A 21,615-nucleotide genomic window follows, 5' to 3' on the forward strand; every position below is an offset into this window, starting at 1 on the left:
CAGGGACAGAGCAAGACTCTGAGAAAGAAAGAAAAGACAGAGAGAAAGAGAGAGAGAGGGAGGGAGGGAGGGAGGGAGGGAGGGAGGGAGGGAGGAAGGAAGGAAGGAAGGAAGGAAGGAAGGAAGGAAGGAAGGAAGGAAGGGGAGTTTGAAACTGGAGAGGAAAACAGGTGAAGACTAGGTAGCAGAATTCTGAATCCAGAAGTTATTATTGTATTTGCATCTTCTTATATTTTTATTCCCTTTATTCTTTTTCTTTTCGTTTCTTTTCTTTTCTTTCTTTTTTTTTTTTTTTGGAGACACAGTCTCACTCTATCACCAGGCTGGAGTGCAGTGGCACTATCTCGGCTCACTACAACCTCTGCCTCCCTGGTTCAAGCGAATCTCCTGCCTCAGCTTCCCGAGTAGCTGGGACTACAGGCGCGCGCCACCATGCCCAGCTAATTTTTGTATTTTTAGTAGCAACAGGGTTTCACCAGGTTAGCCAGGATGGTCTTGATCTCCTGACCTCAGGTGATCCACCCACCTTGGCTTCTCAAAGTGTTGGGATTACAGGCGTGAGCCATCGTGCCCAGCCGAGACAGCGTTTCACCACGTTGACCAGGCTGGTCTCAAACTCCTGACCTCAGGTGATCCACCCGCCTTGGCTTCCCAAAGTGTTGGGATTACAGGCGTGAGCCACCACGCCCGGCCTGGAGCAACTTTTTTAAAGCTTGCTGTGATCTGATCTTTTTCCTTTTTCACTTATCTCTCAAACAACCTACATTCCAGACATATATCACCACTTCCTGAGAATGTCCTGTATTATGTTTTTTTCCTGTATGTGCTTACGCCATCCCCATCATCTGGGACTTCTTCCCTATCTCTGGCTATTAAGTAGTTGAATCTATCTTTCCAAGCCCTATCATAATTAAGCTTTCAAAATTATTTAAATCCCCATTAAAGTTAATGGCATTGTTTGACTAGTATTACTGTTATTTACGCTTAAGGTTATCTCCCTGGCCAGATTCCCTGTAAGATTCTTGATGGCAAGTGTTTTTGTCTCATTCAGCAACTGTGACTTCCAGCATGGGTGCAGTGGCTCACACCTGTAATCCCAACACTTTGGGAGGCCAAGGTGGGAGGATTGCTTGAGCCTAGAAGTTCAGCCTGGGCAACAGAGTGAGACCTTCCTCTCTACAAAAAAAAAAAAAGGAAGGCCTGGTAGTGTGCACCTCTGGTCCCAGCTACTAGGGAGGCTGAAGTAGGAAGATCTCTTGAACTCAGGAGGTCAAGGCTGCAGTCAGCTGTGATGATGCCACTGCACTCCAGCCTGGGCAACAGGCTGTTTTTGAGACCCTATCTCAAAAACAAAACAACAAACAAACAAACAAAACTCAATTGTGACTGCTCCTCATTTTGTATCCCTTTAGCAGCTACAAAGCTCACCCTGCGGCGTGCAGTGGCTCACACTGTAATCTCAGCACTCTGGGAGGCCAAGGTGGATCACCTGTCAGGAGTTTGAGAGCATTCTGGCCAACATGGTGAAACCCTGTCTCTACTAAAAATACAAAACAAGCCGGGCATGGTGGCACATGCCTGTAATCTCAGCTACTTGGGAGGTTGAGGCAGGAGAATCACTTGAACCTGGGAGGCAGAGCTTGCAGTGAGCCGAGATCACGCCTTTGCACTCCACCCTGGGCTACAAGAGCAAAACTCCGTCTCAAAAAAAAAAAAAGCAACTCAGTAGGCTTATTCCTCTGGGCTAGTGATTCAGTGCTGTGCTGGCACCTGCTGGTCACCTGTGGTGCAGCAGCCCTGGTCCCAGCACCTTCCTCCCTTCAGTATTAAGGGTTGTGACAGTCTGTGCCCTTACCTAGCAATCACTGGAATAATATATTAAATACTCGCCCCACAGCACCACCTTTCAATCTGCAGAACTTTTCCCACTAGCTTCCTACCCCAGAAATTTGGACTTTACATCCTTCCCAGTACTGCAGAAATATAAGGACAGGATCTCCAGGAACTGGGCAGCAAGAAAAGAAAGAAGCAATGTGAGAGTAGAGGATGCAAATCCCTTTTCCCCCTTCAAAGAATCAAGACTGTTTCCAACAGAATTCCACTCTTTTTGACCTTTGTCTTATTTCTAGGTTGCTCTTGGGCCAGAGGCCTTCTTGGAGACAGTAGTGATGAACCGGAGGTTGAGCAGAGAGTAGGTAGGCGGGGCTCAAGGGGTGGGGCCAAGCCAAAGGGCTCTCACACTAAGTGAAGCTTCTCCATTCTGTAAGCTTTCCCGGAACATCCAAGGCAAGACTGGCACCCAGCACAGCAGGTGAGGGACCGGCAGTGACAGAATGGTAGACTTTAGGGGTAATGGTGGCAGAGGAGTCTCCAGCTCTTTCAGTCTTAGCATTTCATATTGTGAAACTCTTGCTTGTACAATTCTTGGGTCCTTTGTAGAGCTTAACTTAGGTTTTCTGGTGGCAAGGCAGCCTCTGAAAGACCTGGTTTTGGATGCAGTCGGGGCAGGGCTGAGGGATGCAGGTAGATCCATATCCGTATGGATGTGTGTGAAATGCAAGGAAGTCTTAGGAGACAAGGAGATGGACGGGTAAGGGCCAGAGGGAGAGTATGGCCAGGCCAGAGAGGATTATAGGGAGGACCCAGACAAGAGAAAAAGGGAGACTGAAACAGGGAGAGAGGGAGAGGACAGCGGAACAAATGTGAGACGGCAATGGGGGCAATGGAGAGCTGGGTAACAGGAAGGCCAAGGAGGAAGGGAGGCTCACATGGAGCAATCTCCTCTTCCGGCTGGGGAACATGGTCCAGAAAGCCCCAAGGCAAGCTGGGAGCAAAGCAAGGTTCAGGTTTCCACTGGAAGGATTCAGCTGGGGAAGAAACCCCCTCAGTCCCCACCTCCCCTGCCTCTTCAGACTCCCATTTTGGCTTGGGGGAGAGGGCGAGGCTGCTCCTCACTGCGGTCACAGCCACATCCTGCAGAGCAGGGGAGGGGGAAGTAAGAAGCAAAACAACCAGAAGAACCACAGGCGAAGACCATGGGGAGAGAACCCTGGACACATGGAGCTGATATGCCGCCAAGAAGGTCCTGAGTTCAGTGTAGCAGAAGGCTCAGACCTTCAGGACTGCCTGCCCTTCTTGAGGTGCTGGTTTCTTGTGCTTCCTCAGTTGGCTTTAACCACACTGGGAGCATTCTGGGGAAGGAGGTTTCTCTGGATTATTTGGTTTGAAGCCCATCTTTATCATTTACTAGTGACTTTGGCCAAATTGCTAAATTTCTCTTAGCTTCAGTTTTCTCACTGCAAAATGGGAATACCTACCTTAACCTTATACAGGATTGGGAAGACTAAGATGACTGACATAAAGCACTTGGCACATAGTAGGTTCTCAGTAAATGTTAGTTATTACTCCTATTAGGATTCCTGGGATGCTTATGCTTCTTACTTTAAAGGAAGTACAGTGCAATAGCTGCCACTGGCTTTGGGGGCCAAAAAATGAGTTGTGTTTGATCTTGGGTAAATTATTTAATGTAAGTATCATTTGCTCAGCTGTAAAACAAGGATGGTAATACCTATACCACACAGACATATGGCACAGAGTCAGTGTCCAAAAATGGTAGCTGTAAGAATTCTGTCAGGCTGGGCGCGGTGGCTCACACCTATATTCCCAGCACTTGGGGAGGTCGAGGTGGGTGGATCACGAGGTCAGGAGATCAAGACCAGCCTGGCCAACATGGTGAAACCCCATCTCTACTAAAAAATACAAAAATTAGCCGGGCATGGTGGTGGGGGCCTGTAATCCCAACTACTTGGGAGGCTGAGGCAGGAGAATAGCTTGAACTTGGGAGGTGGAGGTTGCAGTGAACAGAGATCACACCCCTGCACTCCAGCCTGAGTGACAAAGCAAGACTCCGTCTCAAAAAAAAGAATTATCTGTCAGGTAAGCCCTGTCTTCACTGCAGCAGCAACAGCCTACTTCCCCTTGAGATGTAATTTGTGCTAGGCTAGCCTCCCGTGTGCCCACATTCCTCCAGCCGGAGCTATCGCCACTCCCATGGGCTGTTTTGGAGTCAAGATTTGCTACAGCACTAAGGGGAAAAAGCAGGAGAAAGGCATAGAGGACTGAGGGGCCCCAGGGGGCGGGGAGACTGACAAACAAAGATGATGATGACATGGAAACTAAAGAAGCAACAGAAAGGGGAAAAGTCATTTCTCTCTTTCTAAGGAAGCCTGTGGCCTTTCTTCTAGTGACTGACCACATACCCCACTCTCCAGGACCCATGGAGTCCTTCAGCTCAAAGAGTCTGGCACTGCAAGCAGAGAAGAAGCTACTGAGTAAGATGGCGGGTCGGTCTGTGGCTCATCTCTTCATAGATGAGACAAGCAGTGAGGTGCTAGATGAGCTGTACCGTGTGTCCAAGGAGTACACGCACAGCCGGCCCCAGGCCCAGCGCGTGATCAAGGACCTGATCAAAGTGGCTGTCAAGGTGGCTGTACTGCACCGCAATGGCTCCTTCGGCCCCAGTGAGCTGGCCCTGGCTACCCGCTTTCGCCAGAAGCTGCGGCAGGGTGCCATGACGGCACTTAGCTTTGGCGAGGTAGACTTCACCTTCGAGGCTGCTGTTCTGGCTGGCCTGCTGACCGAGTGCCGGGATGTGCTGCTGGAGTTGGTGGAACACCACCTCACGCCCAAGTCACATGGCCGCATCCGCCACGTGTTTGATCACTTCTCTGACCCAGGTCTGCTCACAGCCCTCTATGGGCCTGACTTCACTCAGCACCTTGGCAAGATCTGTGACGGGCTCAGGAAGCTGCTAGATGAAGGGAAGCTCTGAGAGCCCCGAGTCTAGCACATTCCACTTTGACAAAATGGCTGACTGAGAAAACACAGATAATGAGCTTCCTAACCCTGCTCAGCTGCCACTAACGCTTTTCAATCTTCAGGCTTCATTCCTTCCCAAGAGTGCTTTTGACTCTGAGACCAGCCCATCCCCACACAGCTGGTGGAGAAGGAGCAATGCTGAGGGGTGAGGCCTCTCTCCCACTCCAGCCCCAGGACAGGAAACAGAACTGCCTGAAAAAGGTGAAGTGAAACTTGGATCTCTATTTCTCCCATAAGGGACTTCTGAAACAGGGAAGCCCCCTCCCATGTGAACCAAAGAAAGGAGGCACAGCCCAGAGAACCCCTCTGGGGACACTAAAGACAGAAGAGGGGAAGGTGGCCCTTAGAAACAGAGCTTGGACAGATGCCAGAGGCTCTGTTCCAGAGTGCAGGAGGAAGGGGCTAGGGCAGGGGAGAGTCTCATAGGGGAAATAAAACTACTAGAATATGCACAGGGCTCAATGTTTAATCTGTCCAGCTTCGTATACCTTATAGTCATCACAGAAGAAAGGAGGTATATAAACACCACTTCTCTCACCTTTCATCATTTCCAAACAGGAGACTGAGGGAGATTTCCATTATTATTGAGGTTCCCTTACCTACTTCTGTTTGAGAAACAAACAAAACTGTACCATAGATCAGTGCTACAAATTGCAAATAAATATGCAGTGAGGAGGAGGGCATAGAGAGAGAGGGTCTAGAGGGTAGGGGGCGTAACAAAGAGACTCTCACAACTGGCTTCCTCTTCAAACCCCAAGGAAAGCCTCCTTCCATCTGTTCCCCTCATCACAGGCTGAGCAGAACAGGTCAGAAGGGTGAACTGGTAGAATGGAGGGTTCAGGTCCCTACAGTGCTGCTTTTTCTCAGGGTCAAGAATTGTGAAAAAGTTACAGGGAATTGGTTAGTCAAGACTGAGCCCATTCAACAGGAATGGGGTGCCAAAAAAAAAAAAAAAAACTCAGTTCAAATCTGTCCCTTTAAGATTGGAGAAAAGGCCAGCAGTCATCCATTCTCTGCGGTAGGCTAGGTCACCGATTGCCTCATCCTCAATCACATGTCTGGCCAACAAGGTGGGGAAGGTGGAGAACCAGCACTCATTGGCTCACTGTTCCCGGGTTCTCTCACCCCAGGGCTACAGAAATTCCATTTTTTAGCTAAGAGTGGGAAGGAATAAAATATAGCAAATAAATATTACTTCAATATTAGCACCAAATAAATTATGTCACACAGTTGGAGATGAGGAAGAAGCTGAGGGGGAGTCTCTGCTTCCCTGTTCTAAGGCCAGGGAATGGTAAAAAGGATAGGAAAGGCAACAAGGATATAAAAAGAGCCTTTTGAGTCTAAAGGACTCAACTCTAGATTCAGCCCAAGAACTGGGAAAGGTCCAGTTCCCATTCCCTAATCTTGCCAATAAAACTGCCCCAGGCCAAGGAATTTTTGGCGGACAAGGAGGCTGGGGAAGATGGCTGGAGTGGAGGGAGGCAGGCTGGTAAGCCATGTTCTTGAGCCTCACCTCAGGCTCCTCTCCCCCTGAAGTTTCTCCTTCAACATCTTGCTTCTCTCAGTCAGTTCTGGGGACATCAGAGTTTGAAGATTTCATCCTCCTGGTCCCGTAGTGTCCGGGTCCGAGAGGTACGGGTCAGCGGCACGGGACCTAGCACTGCTCGTTGCTGCATCCGAGGGGAGCTCAGGTGGAGACCTGCATCCTCCCCAGGTACCCTGCAAGTGAGGAAAGGGGGGAAAGAGTGACAGATCAAGGGAAGAACCTCACAATGGGCTAAGTGAGAGGTACATGGAAAGCTGTCTTCTAATACATACGCTGGTTGCTTCAAGACAGTCTCAATACCTTCTAGATAAATCCTAACCCTAATGCTCCTTCATGGATGACCAGAGCAGTAAAAACAGTTAACTGTCGGCTGGGCATGGTGGCTCACGCCTGTAATCTCAGCACTTTGCGAGGCTGAGGCGGGCAGATCATGAGGTCAGGAGATCGAGATCATCCTGGCTAACACAATGAAACCCCGTCTCTACTAAAAATACAAAAAATCAGCCAGGCATGGTGGTGGGTGCCTTTAGTCCCAGCTACTTGGGAGGCTGAGGCAGGAGAATGGCGTGAAACCGGGAGGCGGAGCTTGCGCCATTGCACTTTAGCCTGGGCAACACAGCGAGACCCCGTCTCAAAAAAAGTCAACTGTCTGACTCCAATAAGAACACAGAATCCAGTTTTCCACTGCCTCTACCTGTGTCAGCAGGCATCGTCTCTGCTCATTGCTTTGGGGCCACATGGGGGAAAGGTATCACCTTGCCTCTGTTGGCACTGTGCTTACTTACTTGTGTTTGTGGTTAGGTAAGATAGGAAGAATGGAGAAGTCTAGGGAGGAACTTATAAGGAACCATTCAACACTCACCCACTTTCCCCTTTTTTCAGCTTCTGGGCAGCAGCCTTCTTGGACAGGCTGATCTGTGAATCAAGCTTCTTAAGGAAATCAGAGGCAGAGAGGTCATGGATGGGTGTGGGGGTTTCCTGGCCAGGTGTGGGGAAGACTTCACCATTGGCACGTCCTGCTCCTGTCTCTTGTTTCTTCCTCTCAGTTGAGTGTGGCCAAACTTCATCGTTACTTGGGTGTACTTCTTCCTCTCCATCTTTTTCTTCCTCAGAATCCAAACCATTGAACAGGTCTCTGGGCTCTGTCAGGATGGGGATGTAGAGGGTTTTCTTCAGGAAGATGGAGTCATTAGTATAAAGGCGGTTTGCACGTTTAATCTGTTCCATCTTAAAAAAAAAAAAAAAGAGTCAACAAAATTAAGGACAGTAATAATGATCAATCTTACATTGCATCTCGAGCTTTTTAAAGTGACTGCACAGAGTCTTCTTTGATTCCATAACAACCAAGCTAAAGTACAAAGGGCTGACATTATTTCTACTTTATAGATGAGTGGTTTTCACACTTTTTGGTCTTAGGGCCCCCTTACATTTTAAAAACTTATTGTGCAAGCTGGGCGCAATGTCTGATGCCTGTAATTCCAGCTACTCAGGAGGCTGAGGCGGGAGGACAGCTTGAGCCCAGGAATTAGAGTCCAGCCTGAGCAATATAGTGAGACCCCATTTCTAAAAATAAAAAAATAAAATAAAAATAAATGAATAAATAAATAAAAATGAAGGAACTGAGGCTCAGAGAGGTTAAGCTACTTGCCTGAAACTATCTATCAAGTTAATGACACAGCTAGAACGACAATCCTGGGTCTTTTCACTGCTTCTGGGAAAGGTTTTCACACTATACTATTAACAATGTCAGTAATAAATATTCATTTTGACCTATCTATTCATCACTGGACCTAGTGACTGGCATCACCATCTATTTGCCTGGCCTTCCAAGGTAAAAACATCAATGTCATCCTTAACTAATACTTGCCTTTCATCACCATACCAAGTGGTCAACAAAACTGCTTCAAAAATCTCTCTCACATCTGGTCTCATCCTCAGGCCTATTGCCAAAGATTTAAAATAGACCCAAAGTATTTCTCATCTGGGGTTATTGCAACAGTTTAACTGGCCTTCCTCACTCTATTTCTACTCATCCTCCTCTTGGCATCTATCTTTCTAAAAAAATAAATCTGATTAACCCACTACCCTGCTTATAAACCTCAGCAATGGGCTCCTCATTGGCTAAGGATAAAAACCAAATTAGCATTCAAGGGCTTTCTCAATCCAGCTCCCAAAGGAAATGTCTAGATTAATCTCCCTTTGCCACCTCTACATTTTGCTATCCTGAACTTTTTATTTTTCTTTGAACATTCCATGATCTTTTTCACACTTTATTCATGCTGTTACTTCTGCCTGAAATGCTCCTGCCCCTCTACTATCCCATTCTTTGCTTGGAAAACTTCTATTCATCAACCACCACTCCCTTTGTGTTACCTTCTTCAGGACTCCTAATGCATACTGTAAATATTGCTATAATCATACATAACCCTACTATAATATTATTCACCTCTTTAAATATTTGCTTTGCCTAAACCCTATGAGTCCTTTAAGGGCAAGGATTGTGACTTGCTGTCTCTGTATCCCCAGGCAGTCGTTAGCATCCTACAGACTTTGACACATAGCAGGGGCTCATTAATGCTTTATTTAAAAATTAATTATAATTATCTAATTATTATAATAATTAGATAATGAAATATAGAAACTACAGATATAGTATATTAGTATTTTTTTTCTTCTTTTTTTTTTTTTGGAGACAAGGTCTCACTCTGTTGCCCAGCCTGGAGTGTAATGGCACAATCTCAGTTCACTGCAACCTCCGCCTCCCGGGCTCAAGTGATCCTCTGCCTCAGCCTCCCCAGTAGTTGGGATTACAGGCACATGCCATCACACCCAGCTAATTTTTGTATTTGTTGTAGAGATGGGGTTTCACCACATTGCCCAGGCTGGTCCTATACTCCTGAGCTCAAGCAATCCACCCGCCTCAGCCTCCCAAAGTGCCGGGATTACAGCACAGGCATGAGCCACCACGCCTGGCCCACCCCAGCCCCTTTCCAACTAAAATTTAATCTTTCTGATTTCCTATCCGTTTTTTTATTTTGAGACAGAGTCTCGCTCTGTTGCCCAGGCTGGAGTGCTGGAGTGCAGTGGTGCGATCTCAGCTCATCACAACCTTCACCTCCCAGGTTCAAGCAATTCTTCTGCCTCAGCCTCCTGAGTAGCTGAGATTTCAGGCGAGCACCACCACGCCCGGCTAATTTTTGTATTTTTAGTTGAGACAGTGTTTTGCCATGTTAGCCAGACTGGTCTCGTACTCATAACCTTAGGTGATCCACTTGCCTCAGCCTCCCAAAATGCTAGGATTACAGGGGTGAGCCACCATGCCTGGCCCTGATTCTTTGTTAATACCTTTACAAATTCACCACGTTCTGTCACTTGTAATCATTATTTGTGTACCTGTTCATTTCTCATTAGGCCATAAATTACATGAGGACCGCAACCATATAGTTTAAGTTTCTGTCTCCCAGAAAAGTTATCACAGTGCTTTAAATGTTGGCTAAAGCATAAAAATGTTGGCTAAATTCAACATTTGCTTGAGTGAGATGGAACAAGAAAACAGGGGTGGGGGTAGGGGGAGTAACCTCATCAACTTCAATGCTATACATTTTTACATCTATCCAATTTCCCCCATGCATGACCTGAAATACTTGGTGTAGAGTACCTGTTTTGTGCCAGGGAAGCCGCCTTACTAGAAAGAAGGCAGAGCACTGAGGAGGAACCAAGAGCAAGGAGAGGTAGGCACTTTAGGAACTGAGAACTAAAAATAAGCTCTCCATTATTTGCTGTAAACGTTTAATCACTCTCAATGTAAAATTTTCTGTGTGGTTTACAGAGTCAGACAGACCTGTTTGAATCCCATATCTGACACTCATTATTTGACCTTAGTCAAAATGGTTAACCAATCCAAGTCTCAGTTTCTTCATCTGCCAAAAGGGAACAATAAATGTATACTTGATACGGACGTGAGGGTGAAATGAGCTAACGTATGTGAAGCCCCTAGCACAGTGTCTGGCATGATAAAATAGGAGCTGTTCCTCTCCATTGGAATAGTAGAGCAGAACTTGTCCCAACCACGCAGTGCAACACTGTGATGGGAAAACAAAGATAAAGGCAGAACAGAGTTCAACACATTAGGAACATTTCAGGGGAAGTTACCTAGAAGGTCCACTACATTCTTCTCAGGACTAAATCCCTCCTGACTGTTGTCTGCACCCCAATCCTGGAAAACTCACCGTCACCCCATATTTGAGTGCTAGTCCAGCCAGGGTGTCTCCGGGCTCCAACTGATGCTCCAGGCGTCTTTCCCTCACCGGGGAGCAGGCCGATTGCACCAGGCTTCCATATGAACGAGCCCGGCTCCCGTGAAGCAGTCCTGACCCCCCTGGCGGGGGCTGTCTAGACGGGGAAGCCATCTCTTCACCCTGCCGACAGCTAGGTTGCAACTAGGGGAGGCCCGACCGAGACTGCGAGTGACAGGCCTGAAGTCTGGGAATAGATATTCAGGGGATTCCTTTCCCCTTCTCTCTTCCCCTGTGTCTCCGCCTCCCCAGCACTACGCCACCTGCCCCCTCCCGGTTTCTCCTCCCTCCAAGTCCTTATCCACAAATCTGTCCCTTGAGTATTCAGTCCCTCCCTGATTCGCCCCTAAGCACCCCTCCGACTTTGAACTCCCCCACAACTCCTCGCTACATTGACCTCTGACCTTTGAACTCTAGAAATAATCCTCAACACTCTTTCCTCAGTTTGCCCCCAAGTAGCCTGGCCTCAGGGCGCTCCCACATCCCAGCTCTGCCCGGTCCCGGGGTTTGTTTGCTAGAGCCAGGAACAAATCAGGCCCACCCCAGGTGAACTGTCGCCGCAGACGAAGAGCGTGAGGATTGCGAGAATTTGTAGTACACCTTCCACTCAGAGATCCTCAAAGGTCCGCTCCGCATCAGATAGGTCACACCCTCAAATTTCGGCTCCACATCTAGGTTCTTGTCCCTCTAAACGCCTCAGATCCACCAAGATGCAAGGGCCTGGATCCAGCTGAGCGGCAAGGTCTTTGAGGAAAAGACTTCATTTCCCAAAAGGCTTCGCGTCTGCGGAGTCGCACGGCACCATAGGAAATGCAGTTCCCTCCACGCGCCAGAGAGTGGATATCCGGATGGCGCAATGCATGCGTGGAAGTGCATCCCCGGAAGTACGGGGGCCGACAGGAAGACAAAGAGAAAAGAGAAGGCGCTGTCCCGCTCTTGCTACGGTGGCCTAGAGGAGTGGAGAAACCGGAACAAGAAAATTTATCACTTCTGGGACTCACAGTCGTGATGTCTTTCAAGAGGGAAGGAGACGATTGGAGTCAACTCAATGTGCTCAAAGTAAGCGTGAGCGGAGAGGATCTGCAGCCTCTTCAGTCGCTCTCTGAAGGTTGGGAAGGAGCTTTGTTTCATTGCTCTGGCAACAACTCGGGGGTACAGGAGAGAACCAGGCGACTTAGAGCTGTGTAGTGACTCCTTTTTCGGTCTATGATCGCTGTTCTCCCCAGGGTCCTTATGTCCTTATTCCGTTTGACTCCTCATTTCTGTCATTTGACTTCCATCCCTCTCTCCTATCCTGCTGATCCGTCCGGATTTCTTCCCCTACTCCCTGCAGAAAAGAAGAGTCGGGGACCTCCTCGCCAGTTACATCCCAGAGGATGAGGCGCTGATGCTTCGGGATGGACGGTAAGAGCGAGGAGTGGCTCAAGCCTGAGGGTTTTGCGGTTAGAGGCTCAATAGCTGTGTTGCCCAGGCTGTCCTTGAACTCTAGGGCTCAAGTGATCCTGCCTCCTCAGCGTCGCGATTAGCTGGGATTACAGGCGCACGCCACCACGCCCGGCTTCAACAAACTTTTGTTATTAATTAGGACAGCAGAAGTATCTAGGATTCTTTGGCGGCTAGTGAGGACTGGAAGAAGTGGAGATTGGGTCACCAGGGAGTTGGGTTTTGCAAAGACTGCTAGGACAGGGTGGGACTTACGGCAGGGAGAGGCCCAACCCTCTTCCCCTGGACCAGTTATCCTCTTCTCTACCCCTGCTCAGCTTTGCTTGTGCCATCTGCCCCCATCGACCGGTACTGGACACCCTGGCCATGCTGACTGCCCACCGTGCAGGCAAGAAACATCTGTCCAGTAAGTTCGGGGGAAGACAGGGGATGGGGAATAAATCGAAATCTCTGCACACCAGTCTTGGTGCTATGCTTTTAATTGTTTCCCTTTCTCTTCAGGCTTGCAGCTTTTCTATGGCAAGAAGCAGCCGGGAAAGGAAAGGAAGCAGAATCCAAGACATCAGAATGAATTGAGGAGGGAAGAAACCAAAGCTGAGGTAATCAGAGAGTGGAGAGTGTGTTCTAGGCAAGACCATGCTGCACACACCAGGCTGGAAAGGCAGAGGGCTGAAGGCTCTGACTCTGTCTCCCATCTTCTTACCAGGCTCCTCTGCTAACCCAGACACGACTTATCACCCAGAGTGCTCTGCACAGAGCTCCCCACTATAACAGTTGCTGCCGCCGGAAGTACAGGTATGGGAGGGGAAAGCCAGAGGTAGGAAGGCTCAGAAGGAGACAGAGGGCTCTAAAAGTGTTTTCCAGTCTGTATTCTGAGGAATACTAGCATTCTGGAGATGTTACTTTGTGTTTCAAGAAAAGGAGAATTTTGGCCGGGCACGGTGGCTCACACCGGTAATCCCAGCACTTTTAGAGGCTTAGGCGGGTGGATCACTTGAGATCAGGAGTTCAAGACCAGCCTGGCCAACATGGTGAAACCCCGTCTCTACCAAAAATGTAAAAAATTAGCTGGGTGTGTGGTGTGTGCCTGTAATCCCAGCCACTCAAGAGGCTGAGGTGGAAGAATTGCTTGAATCCGGGAGGCAGAGGTTGCTGTGAGCCAGGATCATACCACTTCACTCCAGCCTAGGTGACAGAGTGAGACTCCATCTCAAAAGAAAAAGAAAAGGAGAATTTTGTGATTTTTAAATAAAGTTTGGGAAATGGCACTTTGTAATTCTACTTGAAGAGTAACAGTTTTAGGCCGGGCGCAGTGGCTCAAGCCTGTAATCCCAGCACTTTGGGAGGCCGAGACGGGCGGATCGCGAGGTCAGAAGATCGAGACCATCCTGGCTAACACGGTGAAACCCCGTCTCTACTAAAAAATACAAAAAACTAGCTGGGCGAGGTGGCGGGCGCCTGTAGTCCCAGCTACTCGGGAGGCTGAGGCAGGAGAATGGCGTAAACCTGGGAGGCGGAGCTTGCAATGAGCTGAGATCTGGCCACTGCACCCCAGCCTGGGTGACAGAGCAAGACTCCATCTCAGAAAAAAAAAAAAAAAAAAAAGAGTAACAGTTTTAAAAGCTATACAAAGTCTTAAGAATTAAAAAAAAAAAACTTGTAAAATTTAAAGCTAGCCTTTCCCAAATTCATGATTCTAAAATCCTTTGTATGCAGAACTTATTAATATCTTGAAAAATATAGTTTAAGAAACACTGTTTTAAGAGGTTGGGAGTCATAGGAGAGTTGGCCCTTTCCCTTACTGCTTTTACAGACTATTCTTCTCTACCTAGACCAGAAGCCCCTGGTCCCTCTGTCTCCCTTTCCCCTGTGCCACCCTCAGAGGTTGAACTCCAAAGCGGGAAGATCAGTAGGGAACCTGAACCTGGGGCTGGCCCACAGGCCGAGGAATCAGCAACTGTCTCAGCCCCTGCACCCATGAGCCCCACAAGAAGACGAGCCCTGGACCATTATCTCACCCTTCGAAGGTGAGTGTGCCTAATCAGTTTCCTCAGATTTTCTTTTCTCTCTGACTCTTGTTTCATTCAAAGCTTTTTTTTTTTTTTTTTTTTTTGAGATGGAGTCTCGCTCTGTCACCAGGCTGGAGTGCAGTGGTGTGATCTCATCTCAGCTCACTGCAACCTCCGCCTCCCAGGTTCAAGCGATTCCCCTGCCTCAACCTCTCGAGTAGCTGGGATTACAAGCATGTGCCACCATGCCTGGCTTATTTTTTGTATTTTAGTAGAGGCGGGGTTTCACTACGTTGGTGAGGATGGTCTCAATCTCCTGACCTTGTGATCCACCCACCTCGGCCTCCCAAAGTGCTGGGATTACAGGCGTGAGCCACCGTGCCCGCCCCCCCTTTATTTTATTTTTTTTTTTTTTTGAGGCAGAGTTTTGTGTGTTCCCCAGGCTGGAGTGCAATGACACAATCTTGGCTCACCACAACCTCCGCCTCCGGGGTTCAAGCGATTCTCTTGCCTCAGCCTCCCAAGTAGCTGGGATTATAGGCATGCCCAGCTAATTTTGTATTTTTAGTAGAGACGGGGTTTCTCCGTGTTGATCAGGCTGATCTTGAACTCCCGACCTCAGGTGATCCACCTGCCTTGGCCTCCCAAAGTGCTAGGATTACAGGCGTGAGCCACCATACCTGGCCTCCTATTGTTGTTTTTTATCTTTGGTTTCGTTTTGTTTTATCCACCCAACTTACATGGCTCTCAATTTTTTCTCACCACTAACTTTTTTTTTTTGATAGAGACAGGGTTTCACCATGTTGGTCATGCTGGTCTTGAACTCCTGACCTCAAGTGATCCACCCACCTTGGCCTCCCAAAGTGCTGGGATTACAGGTGTGAGCTCACCACTAACTTCTTAATAAGCCTCTTTCCTAATCGATGCTATTTTCTCTGATGTTTCCAGCTCAGGATGGATCCCAGATGGACGAGGTCGATGGGTAAAAGATGAAAATGTTGAATTTGACTCTGATGAGGAGGAACCACCTGATCTCCCCTTGGACTGACACCCTTTTCCCATTCATTCACAAATACACTGCAATGGGTGCTAAGAACTTAACTTTCCTTAAGTCTGGTTCCTTGTCAGATCTCAGGATTTCAGATCTGTTCATTCTCAATCCAACTACTCCTTTCCTGCAATGTACACAGCTCTCCATACTTCTTTTTTTTTTTTTTTTTTTTTTTTGAGGCAGAGTCTTGCTCTGTTGCCCAGGCTGGAGTGCAGTGGCCCGATCTTGGCTCACTGCAAGCTCCGCCTCCCAGGTTCACGCCATTCTCCTGTCTTAGCCCCCCGAGTAGCTGGGACTACAGGTGCGCACCACCACGCCCGGCTAATTTTTTGTATTTTTAGTACAGATGGGGTTTCACTGTGTTAGCCAGGTTGGTCTCGATCTCCTGACCTTGTGATACGCCCGCCTTGGCCTCCCAAAGTGCTGGGATTACCGGCGTGAGCCACCGCGCCCAGCCACAACTCTCCATACTTCGAGCCCCTCCCCCACCTTCTACCAAAGCCATGCCAAGCGTCAGCTGCATCAGCCTGGTGCCCTATTAATAAGACTGTCAAAAAGAGGTCTTTGCCCTTCATGTTGTCTGCCTCCTTCTCCACTACCACTCAAAGTCCTTTCCCCCTTCAAACCACATGAGGACTGTGGGTAGGCACTGGAGGGACCTGGCTACATCTGGAAACAGGGCTGCGGCTAAGTTCCCTGTGAAAGTAGAAGAGTTGAAAGGCGTTGGCAGGGTTATGGGGAACACCAAGGGAGGGAGCTCCCCCACCTCCTCCTAGTAACCTGAACCTCTCTGCCTGCTGATCCCCAGAGTATAAATAATCCCCTGGTGAACTGGCAGTAACCCTTGGGGGTTAGCGCCAAGATTCTCACCCCAAAGTCCAAGGAAGAAGGCAAGCAAAATGGATATAAGGGCTTTTATTTACAGGAAAGGAGGACAGATGAGAATTTAAGTGTCTAGTGCTCCCAGCTCTAGTTGGTAAAGGGAAATGCAGTATTATCTCTTCTTTTGCTGGCGACCTGTAAAGGAGGAATATTAAACATAAGTGTTTGTTCCAGCTCCTGCTTTCTGCAAAGGCAGTCTTCTCCTTTCCAGTCCCTTAGCCAAACTCATAAATTGGTAGTGTCTTAGGCCACCTTACAGGCCCATCCCACATTAACAAAACAAAACAGGAAACCACACCACAAATAAAATTACGATACCTCTAAACAAGTATTGTTATCTCTAGTATCCTTTCTACCTGTCTACTCGTCCATATTTGGGGTAGGGGGAGTTTTCTGTCTACTTTCTGATCACTCTTGGGATTTGAACTTCTCATGTGAATAGCTCTTTGGTAGCACCCTGGGCTATTAGTCATTAGGTCTGCTTTCAGGAGGATCCACCAATTTCTGCACTTCCCTGCCCACTCCACACATCATGTCTGCAGTTACTCACGTAGTTCATTGTTTCGGGTCATGGCCTGGGCTGCCCGAGCTCGCGGCCCCTGCTGTGTGAAGTGGTAGCCAAAGCGGACAATAGAGGGACACTGCTCTAGCACGGTGGCCATCTCCATCTCCACTGCATCACCAGGCCACTGGCGCTGGGGGAGGGAGAGGCAAAAGCTGACAGTCACCCTCTCTGGGCTGTTTACCATCCCAGACCACAGATCCCTTTGGGAGGTCAAAGAAGCTTGTTTCTCCACAGTGGTTGAAGAGAGATGCTGACTTGGCTTCCCTCATAGAGATAATGAAGAGGAGAATTCAAACAAGATTAAATAAGATAGCTGCCCCAGTGGCTGGCTCAGGGAGGAGACTCAATGAGACTAATGCTAACATCAGGGGAAGGAAGGCTGACCTGATTGTCTACACGGAGCTCAGTGAGTGTGGCATTTTCCCGAACTGCCTTCAGCACAGCCATGAGTCCTGTGCTGCTAATGAAGTTGGATTCGATGTTTAGGCTCTGGAGGCTACGATTCTCACGCAACATATCAGCCACTGCCTGGGTAGTAGGGACTTGGGTTAGGATTAGGGAACAGTTTCACAGATGACTGAGGAAAGAAAGAACAGGAGCAAGAGGGAAACACAGCTCTTTGAGAAGAGTCCTTGAGGAGCTATAAATGGAGCTAGAGGGATACAGAAAGCAGGGTGGATAGCAGGGGAAAGCAGGGAGATGAATGTGCAGTAGGACTGGGGGTGTTAGAGAGGGTTGAGAGTTAGGAACCATGGCACTGAAGGTAGGAGTCTCCATGAGGGCTGCCCTAAGAAGGCATGAGAATAGCACTCCCTAGCAAAACCCTTTATGACAGCCATGCAAGGGGTGCATGTAAGATGTGGAAGAGGGCTGGGGATGTCGACTAGCCTTACATTGGCGATGGGGTCACCACTCCTCGTGGCTACCAGACTGAAGCTCCGCACATAGGTATTTGCTTTCATTGCCTCACACAGCTCACTTAGCATGGGTATTGGGATGTCCTACCAGAGGAGAATAGGAGATGGTGGGCTAAGGGACTCTTGGATGTCAGTGGTTATCCAGAGTTACGGTTTGGAGGATGCAAGTCAAATACCTGTATATTATTCAGGTTCACCTCCTCCAGCTCTTTGTCATTGCTTCGGACCCTCTTTAGTATCTCCTCAATGTTTGTGGGATTTGGGGGTTCATCCGGCACTGGCTTATACTTGTCAGGCTGTACCACACCTGGTGAGTGAGGGCAGGAAGGGAACCCAACATGTTCCCCACAATCTCCTCCCCATTGGTTTTTTCGCTCTATCCACCTAGGCTGGAATGCAGTGGCACAATCTCAGTTCACAGCAGCCTTGACCTCCCGGGTTCAAGCAATTCTTGTGCCTCAGCTTCCCAAGTATAATAGCTGGGATTACAGGTGTGCACCTGGCTAATTTTTGTATTTTTAGTAGAGACACCATGTTGGCCAGGCTGGTCTCGAACTCCTGACCTCAAGTGATCCACCCTCCTCAGCCTCCCTAAATGCTGGGATTACAGGCATGAGCCACCACGCTTGGCACTCCACAGGTTTTCTTATCACTCATGCAGCATGTTCCCTCCCGGAATCATCAGTTTCACCCTTTTCTACCTTCTCCCAGACACTAGGACTGCCTGCCCAGAGCCCTGGAGACCATGCTCCCCAAACACACTCACTACTAATGCCTTCGGTATTGCAGATTTCTCCGCTGCAGAGGGCATCATAGTATTGCTTGTTGCTCATCAGTGTGTACATGTCCAGAATTGCTGGAGAGGGTAAGCAGAGGGGTCACAGGGAATGAGAAGGAACCTGTTCCAAGCCTTCCTCCTACCTCTTTCTGAATCTGCTGCATTTTTAAAGCCTTACCACTTACACTTTGTCAAAGAAGTTCCCTACCCTCTCTCAGCCCCAGGGGTCCTTTCCATAAACTTCTTAAGGCAGTAGTTTCTAAAACATTGAGAAAGGGCTAAGGGAAGGTCCCTTAGGAGCCACTAGAGGGTAAGGGAGTCTAGCGACTCTCCTCTTTCAGCCAGAATGGTTCCACTTTTTTTGTTTTGTTTTGTTTTGTTTTTTGAGACAGTCTCGCTCTGTCCCCCAGGCTGGAGTGCAGTGGTGTGATCTTGGCTCACTGCCACCTCCACCTCCCAGGTTCAAGCAATTCTCCTGCCTCAGCCTCCCAGGTAGCTGGGACTACAGGCGCACGTTGCCACGCCTGGCTAATTTTTTGTATTTTAATAGAGACGGGGTTTCACTGTGTTGCCCAGGTTGGTCTTGAACTCCCGAGCTCAGGCAATCTGCCCACCTCATCCTCCCAAGTGCTGAGGTTACAGGTGTGAGCCACCGTGCCCAGCCCAATGGTTCCACTTTTATTTGCTTTTACAATCCCTGTAAAATTGCTCTTGAGGTGTTATTAAATTTAAAAATGAATAAATATATAAACAAAGAAGAAAAGCTTGAAACTGCTGCTTGAGGCTTTCTTAGACATCCACATTCTGGTTGAGGGCCTTCCTCACTAATCCCATGTCATGACTAGGATCCGCCTGCCCCTGATCCTGTCACCCTCAACTTCCCACAGCTACCCACCTGCGATGTCACACATTTCAGCATCTGTGGCATGTGCCAGTGCCTCCTCCAGCTCAGGCTCCAGGGTGATCTGCTCCTCTGCTGGAATTTCCCTCTTGGGCTGAATATAGGGTTTCCCTGATAGGGAGATGAAGGATGGTTCAGGTAGAGGTAATTTCTCCCAAGATCCTGGCCTCCAGGTTTCTTTCCTTCTCCAGGAGGTAGAATGCTGGGTCACGAGGGGACGTTGGAAAGCCTGAATCCTGTACAAGCTCAGGACTCCTAGTCCCCTGATCTCTCAAGAACTGAAGAGTGCAAGCTGGCATTTAAGTGTCAGGGCATCTGAGTCCCTAGGCAACTAGGAGCTGGAAGGTGAGAGGAAAGCTGGAGTGGGGGACAAGTGAGAGACAGCATAGCCACTTGGGTTCTACGAGGAGGCATGGATGTCAGGGTCCCCATACCCTTCTTCTCGCCTGTGAAGGGCACCAAGTCATCACGCTCTTTGACTTCTAGTGCCTGCTGCTCCAAGTACTGCAAAAGGGCCTCTCGGTCCAGTGGCCCCGTTGGGCTCTTCTTTGTCTGGTCACGTTGTCTCAGTCCAGCTGGCAGGAGCATGTTCTTAGGGATGAGTTTTGGGGAGCAAGTCAGACCTCCCCTCTGACCTAGGTACTGCTAGGGCTCCCTAAAACATCTCCAGACACCTTTCCCCTGGCCTTCTTAGGCCTCTAGGTCCTGTAGCAAACCCTATTCTCAGCCACCCAGAGCCCAACACCATTCCCAAATGCCTGGGACTGCCCCTGGTTCCCTGTGCTAGAACCCTTACCTCAGGGTCCATCTCCTGTAGCTCGCAGTCCAGCTGCTCTAGCTCCTCGGGGCTCAAGGTCCTTAGGATCTCATCTTCATCTATGTCTCTGTATTTCTCCAGTTCCTTCTGATATGATGACATGGTGGCCCCCACCCCCTCCCCACTGTGTGGCACTCACAGAGCCTGGGGAACATGGAACAAAAGGATGGACAATGGTAAGATGGACAGGGGCACAGCAGGGACACAAAGACACCAGCCAGGGGGCAGAACATTGAATTGAATTTCTTGGAGATTAGAAATCTAGTTGAAGATGGGAAGTTGGAGAAGATTAGGTTGTTTAGAGTTAGAACTAGAGTCTCCTTTCTGCTTCCCCAGCTTCCAGCCACCCTGGATGAGGATCCCAGACATCTAAGCTGGGTTTGTCTTCCCATGGTATGACAGAGAAATCCTGGCAGCACCCCTCCCCTATAACCTCACTTGTCAGTGCCTTTGCCCTAACACAGCTGCTGGAAGCCCTGCCAACACAGCTGGTCCCATGCCCAGTTCCTATTGAAAGGGGGCGAGGGGCGGGGGAATAGAGAGTTTCAGGGAAATTCCTCCTCTCCTCCTCATAATCCAGGCTTTTTCCTAAACTGGATTAAAAAAAGCAAGGAAAATGGGGTGTAAAGGGAAGAGACAGTCTCTTACCCCATTCTCATTTCCCTTTTATTGTGGGGCATCAAGATTTCATTTTCTGTGTTTGCTAAAATTTTAAATCTTAAGGGAAAACAAGGGCTCGGAGCTGTTGGGGAACTTCCAGGCTGGGGGAAGGGTAGTAAGGCCTCTGGAGAAGGGACTGAGTCCCCATAATCTGTCCCTTGCTTTGGACAGGAAGGTGACACTAGACCAATAGGTGTAAATGGAGTAAAGTTTCTTTAAAAACAGTGGGAATATTAAACTCACACAATTTTGTACAATATAAGATACACACAAGGAGCTATACATACACACTATGCTGAATATGAAAGATCCAGAAAGTATGTAAGACACTCACATTGACAATGTGAACTATATACAGTTAAGGGGTAGGACAGCACAGTGGCAGAAATATACAGAGTAACAGAGACAGGGACACACTCCACATCATTCCACATAGGAGCCACTCTTCTCCCCCCACCTCCCACCGGGCTCTCATCCATAAGCCCCCTGTCTCCCCCACCTACCAGTTCTGGTGGCCACCTCCCTTCTCACCTCCCCTGTGTCAGTAGGTCTGTCTGTTCTACTAGAGCACCGTCCCAGCAGCAGGAGGAGCCCAGTGCCGGGGGAGAGGGTGGGGGAACAGTGAGCTCAGCATTTTATTATTTTAGCTCTGGCCAGGTGGGGGGTAGTGGGAGATCACATATACACAGCCCCCATAACCTGCCCAGCCCTGAGAGCCTCTAGTGGTCATTAACAGCCATGGCATCTCCTCCACTTCCCTTCATACAAGCCCCAGTCCGAGACATCGGAGTTCAACTAGAATCAGCCAGTTCCTCCTCATTTGGTGCCTGTTGTATTCAAAAGAGTGAGTGTAAAGTGATATGAAGGTCAATA

The 21,615-nt window shown here is 48.7% G+C and overlaps 4 protein-coding genes across 8 annotated transcripts; 2 read left to right on the top strand and 2 right to left on the bottom strand.

Moving 5' to 3' along the window:
* Window positions 1-2,217: 2,217 nt before the first annotated feature.
* Window positions 2,218-5,328, top strand: TNFAIP8L2 (TNF alpha induced protein 8 like 2). The gene is made up of 2 exons (XM_025354977.1): window positions 2,218-2,311; window positions 4,245-5,328. The coding sequence occupies exon 2, from the start codon at window positions 4,277-4,279 to the stop codon at window positions 4,829-4,831; it is 555 nt and encodes a 184-aa protein (XP_025210762.1). The 5' UTR covers window positions 2,218-2,311; window positions 4,245-4,276; the 3' UTR covers window positions 4,832-5,328.
* LYSMD1 (LysM domain containing 1) lies at window positions 5,327-11,522 on the bottom strand. Of its 2 annotated transcripts, none has more exons than XM_025354972.1 (3): window positions 11,320-11,522; window positions 7,287-7,651; window positions 5,327-6,597 (listed from the first exon to the last, which is right to left on the bottom strand). In XM_025354972.1, the coding sequence occupies exons 1-3, from the start codon at window positions 11,353-11,355 to the stop codon at window positions 6,459-6,461; spliced, it is 540 nt and encodes a 179-aa protein (XP_025210757.1). In that variant the 5' UTR covers window positions 11,356-11,522; the 3' UTR covers window positions 5,327-6,458. The 2 variants fall into 2 exon arrangements, with proteins under 2 accessions (XP_025210757.1, XP_025210754.1); XM_025354969.1 differs by having other exon boundaries at window positions 10,654-11,467.
* A 73-nt stretch (window positions 11,523-11,595) lies between these two features.
* Window positions 11,596-15,272, top strand: SCNM1 (sodium channel modifier 1). Of its 2 annotated transcripts, none has more exons than XM_025354963.1 (7): window positions 11,596-11,827; window positions 12,053-12,123; window positions 12,480-12,568; window positions 12,664-12,761; window positions 12,869-12,957; window positions 13,995-14,189; window positions 15,120-15,272. In XM_025354963.1, the coding sequence occupies exons 2-7, from the start codon at window positions 12,107-12,109 to the stop codon at window positions 15,217-15,219; spliced, it is 588 nt and encodes a 195-aa protein (XP_025210748.1). In that variant the 5' UTR covers window positions 11,596-11,827; window positions 12,053-12,106; the 3' UTR covers window positions 15,220-15,272. The 2 variants fall into 2 exon arrangements, with proteins under 2 accessions (XP_025210748.1, XP_025210738.1); XM_025354953.1 differs by having other exon boundaries at window positions 11,602-11,778.
* Window positions 15,273-16,122: 850 nt separating this feature from the next.
* Window positions 16,123-21,600, bottom strand: TMOD4 (tropomodulin 4). 3 transcript variants are annotated; one of them, XM_025354920.1, is made up of 10 exons: window positions 21,246-21,393; window positions 20,062-20,226; window positions 19,700-19,856; window positions 19,260-19,376; window positions 18,353-18,442; window positions 17,763-17,893; window positions 17,563-17,670; window positions 17,054-17,197; window positions 16,655-16,799; window positions 16,123-16,239 (listed from the first exon to the last, which is right to left on the bottom strand). In XM_025354920.1, exons 2-10 carry the CDS (start codon window positions 20,182-20,184, stop codon window positions 16,217-16,219), a joined length of 1,038 nt encoding a protein of 345 aa, XP_025210705.1. In that variant the 5' UTR covers window positions 20,185-20,226; window positions 21,246-21,393; the 3' UTR covers window positions 16,123-16,216. The 3 variants fall into 3 exon arrangements, with proteins under 3 accessions (XP_025210705.1, XP_025210714.1, XP_025210724.1); XM_025354929.1 differs by having other exon boundaries at window positions 20,062-21,600; XM_025354939.1 differs by lacking the exons at window positions 18,353-18,442; window positions 19,260-19,376.
* Window positions 21,601-21,615: the final 15 nt, after the last annotated feature.

The sequence above is a fragment of the Theropithecus gelada genome, chromosome 1 (assembly GCF_003255815.1).
Source record: "Theropithecus gelada isolate Dixy chromosome 1, Tgel_1.0, whole genome shotgun sequence".
NCBI classification, from domain to species: domain Eukaryota; kingdom Metazoa; phylum Chordata; class Mammalia; order Primates; family Cercopithecidae; genus Theropithecus; species Theropithecus gelada.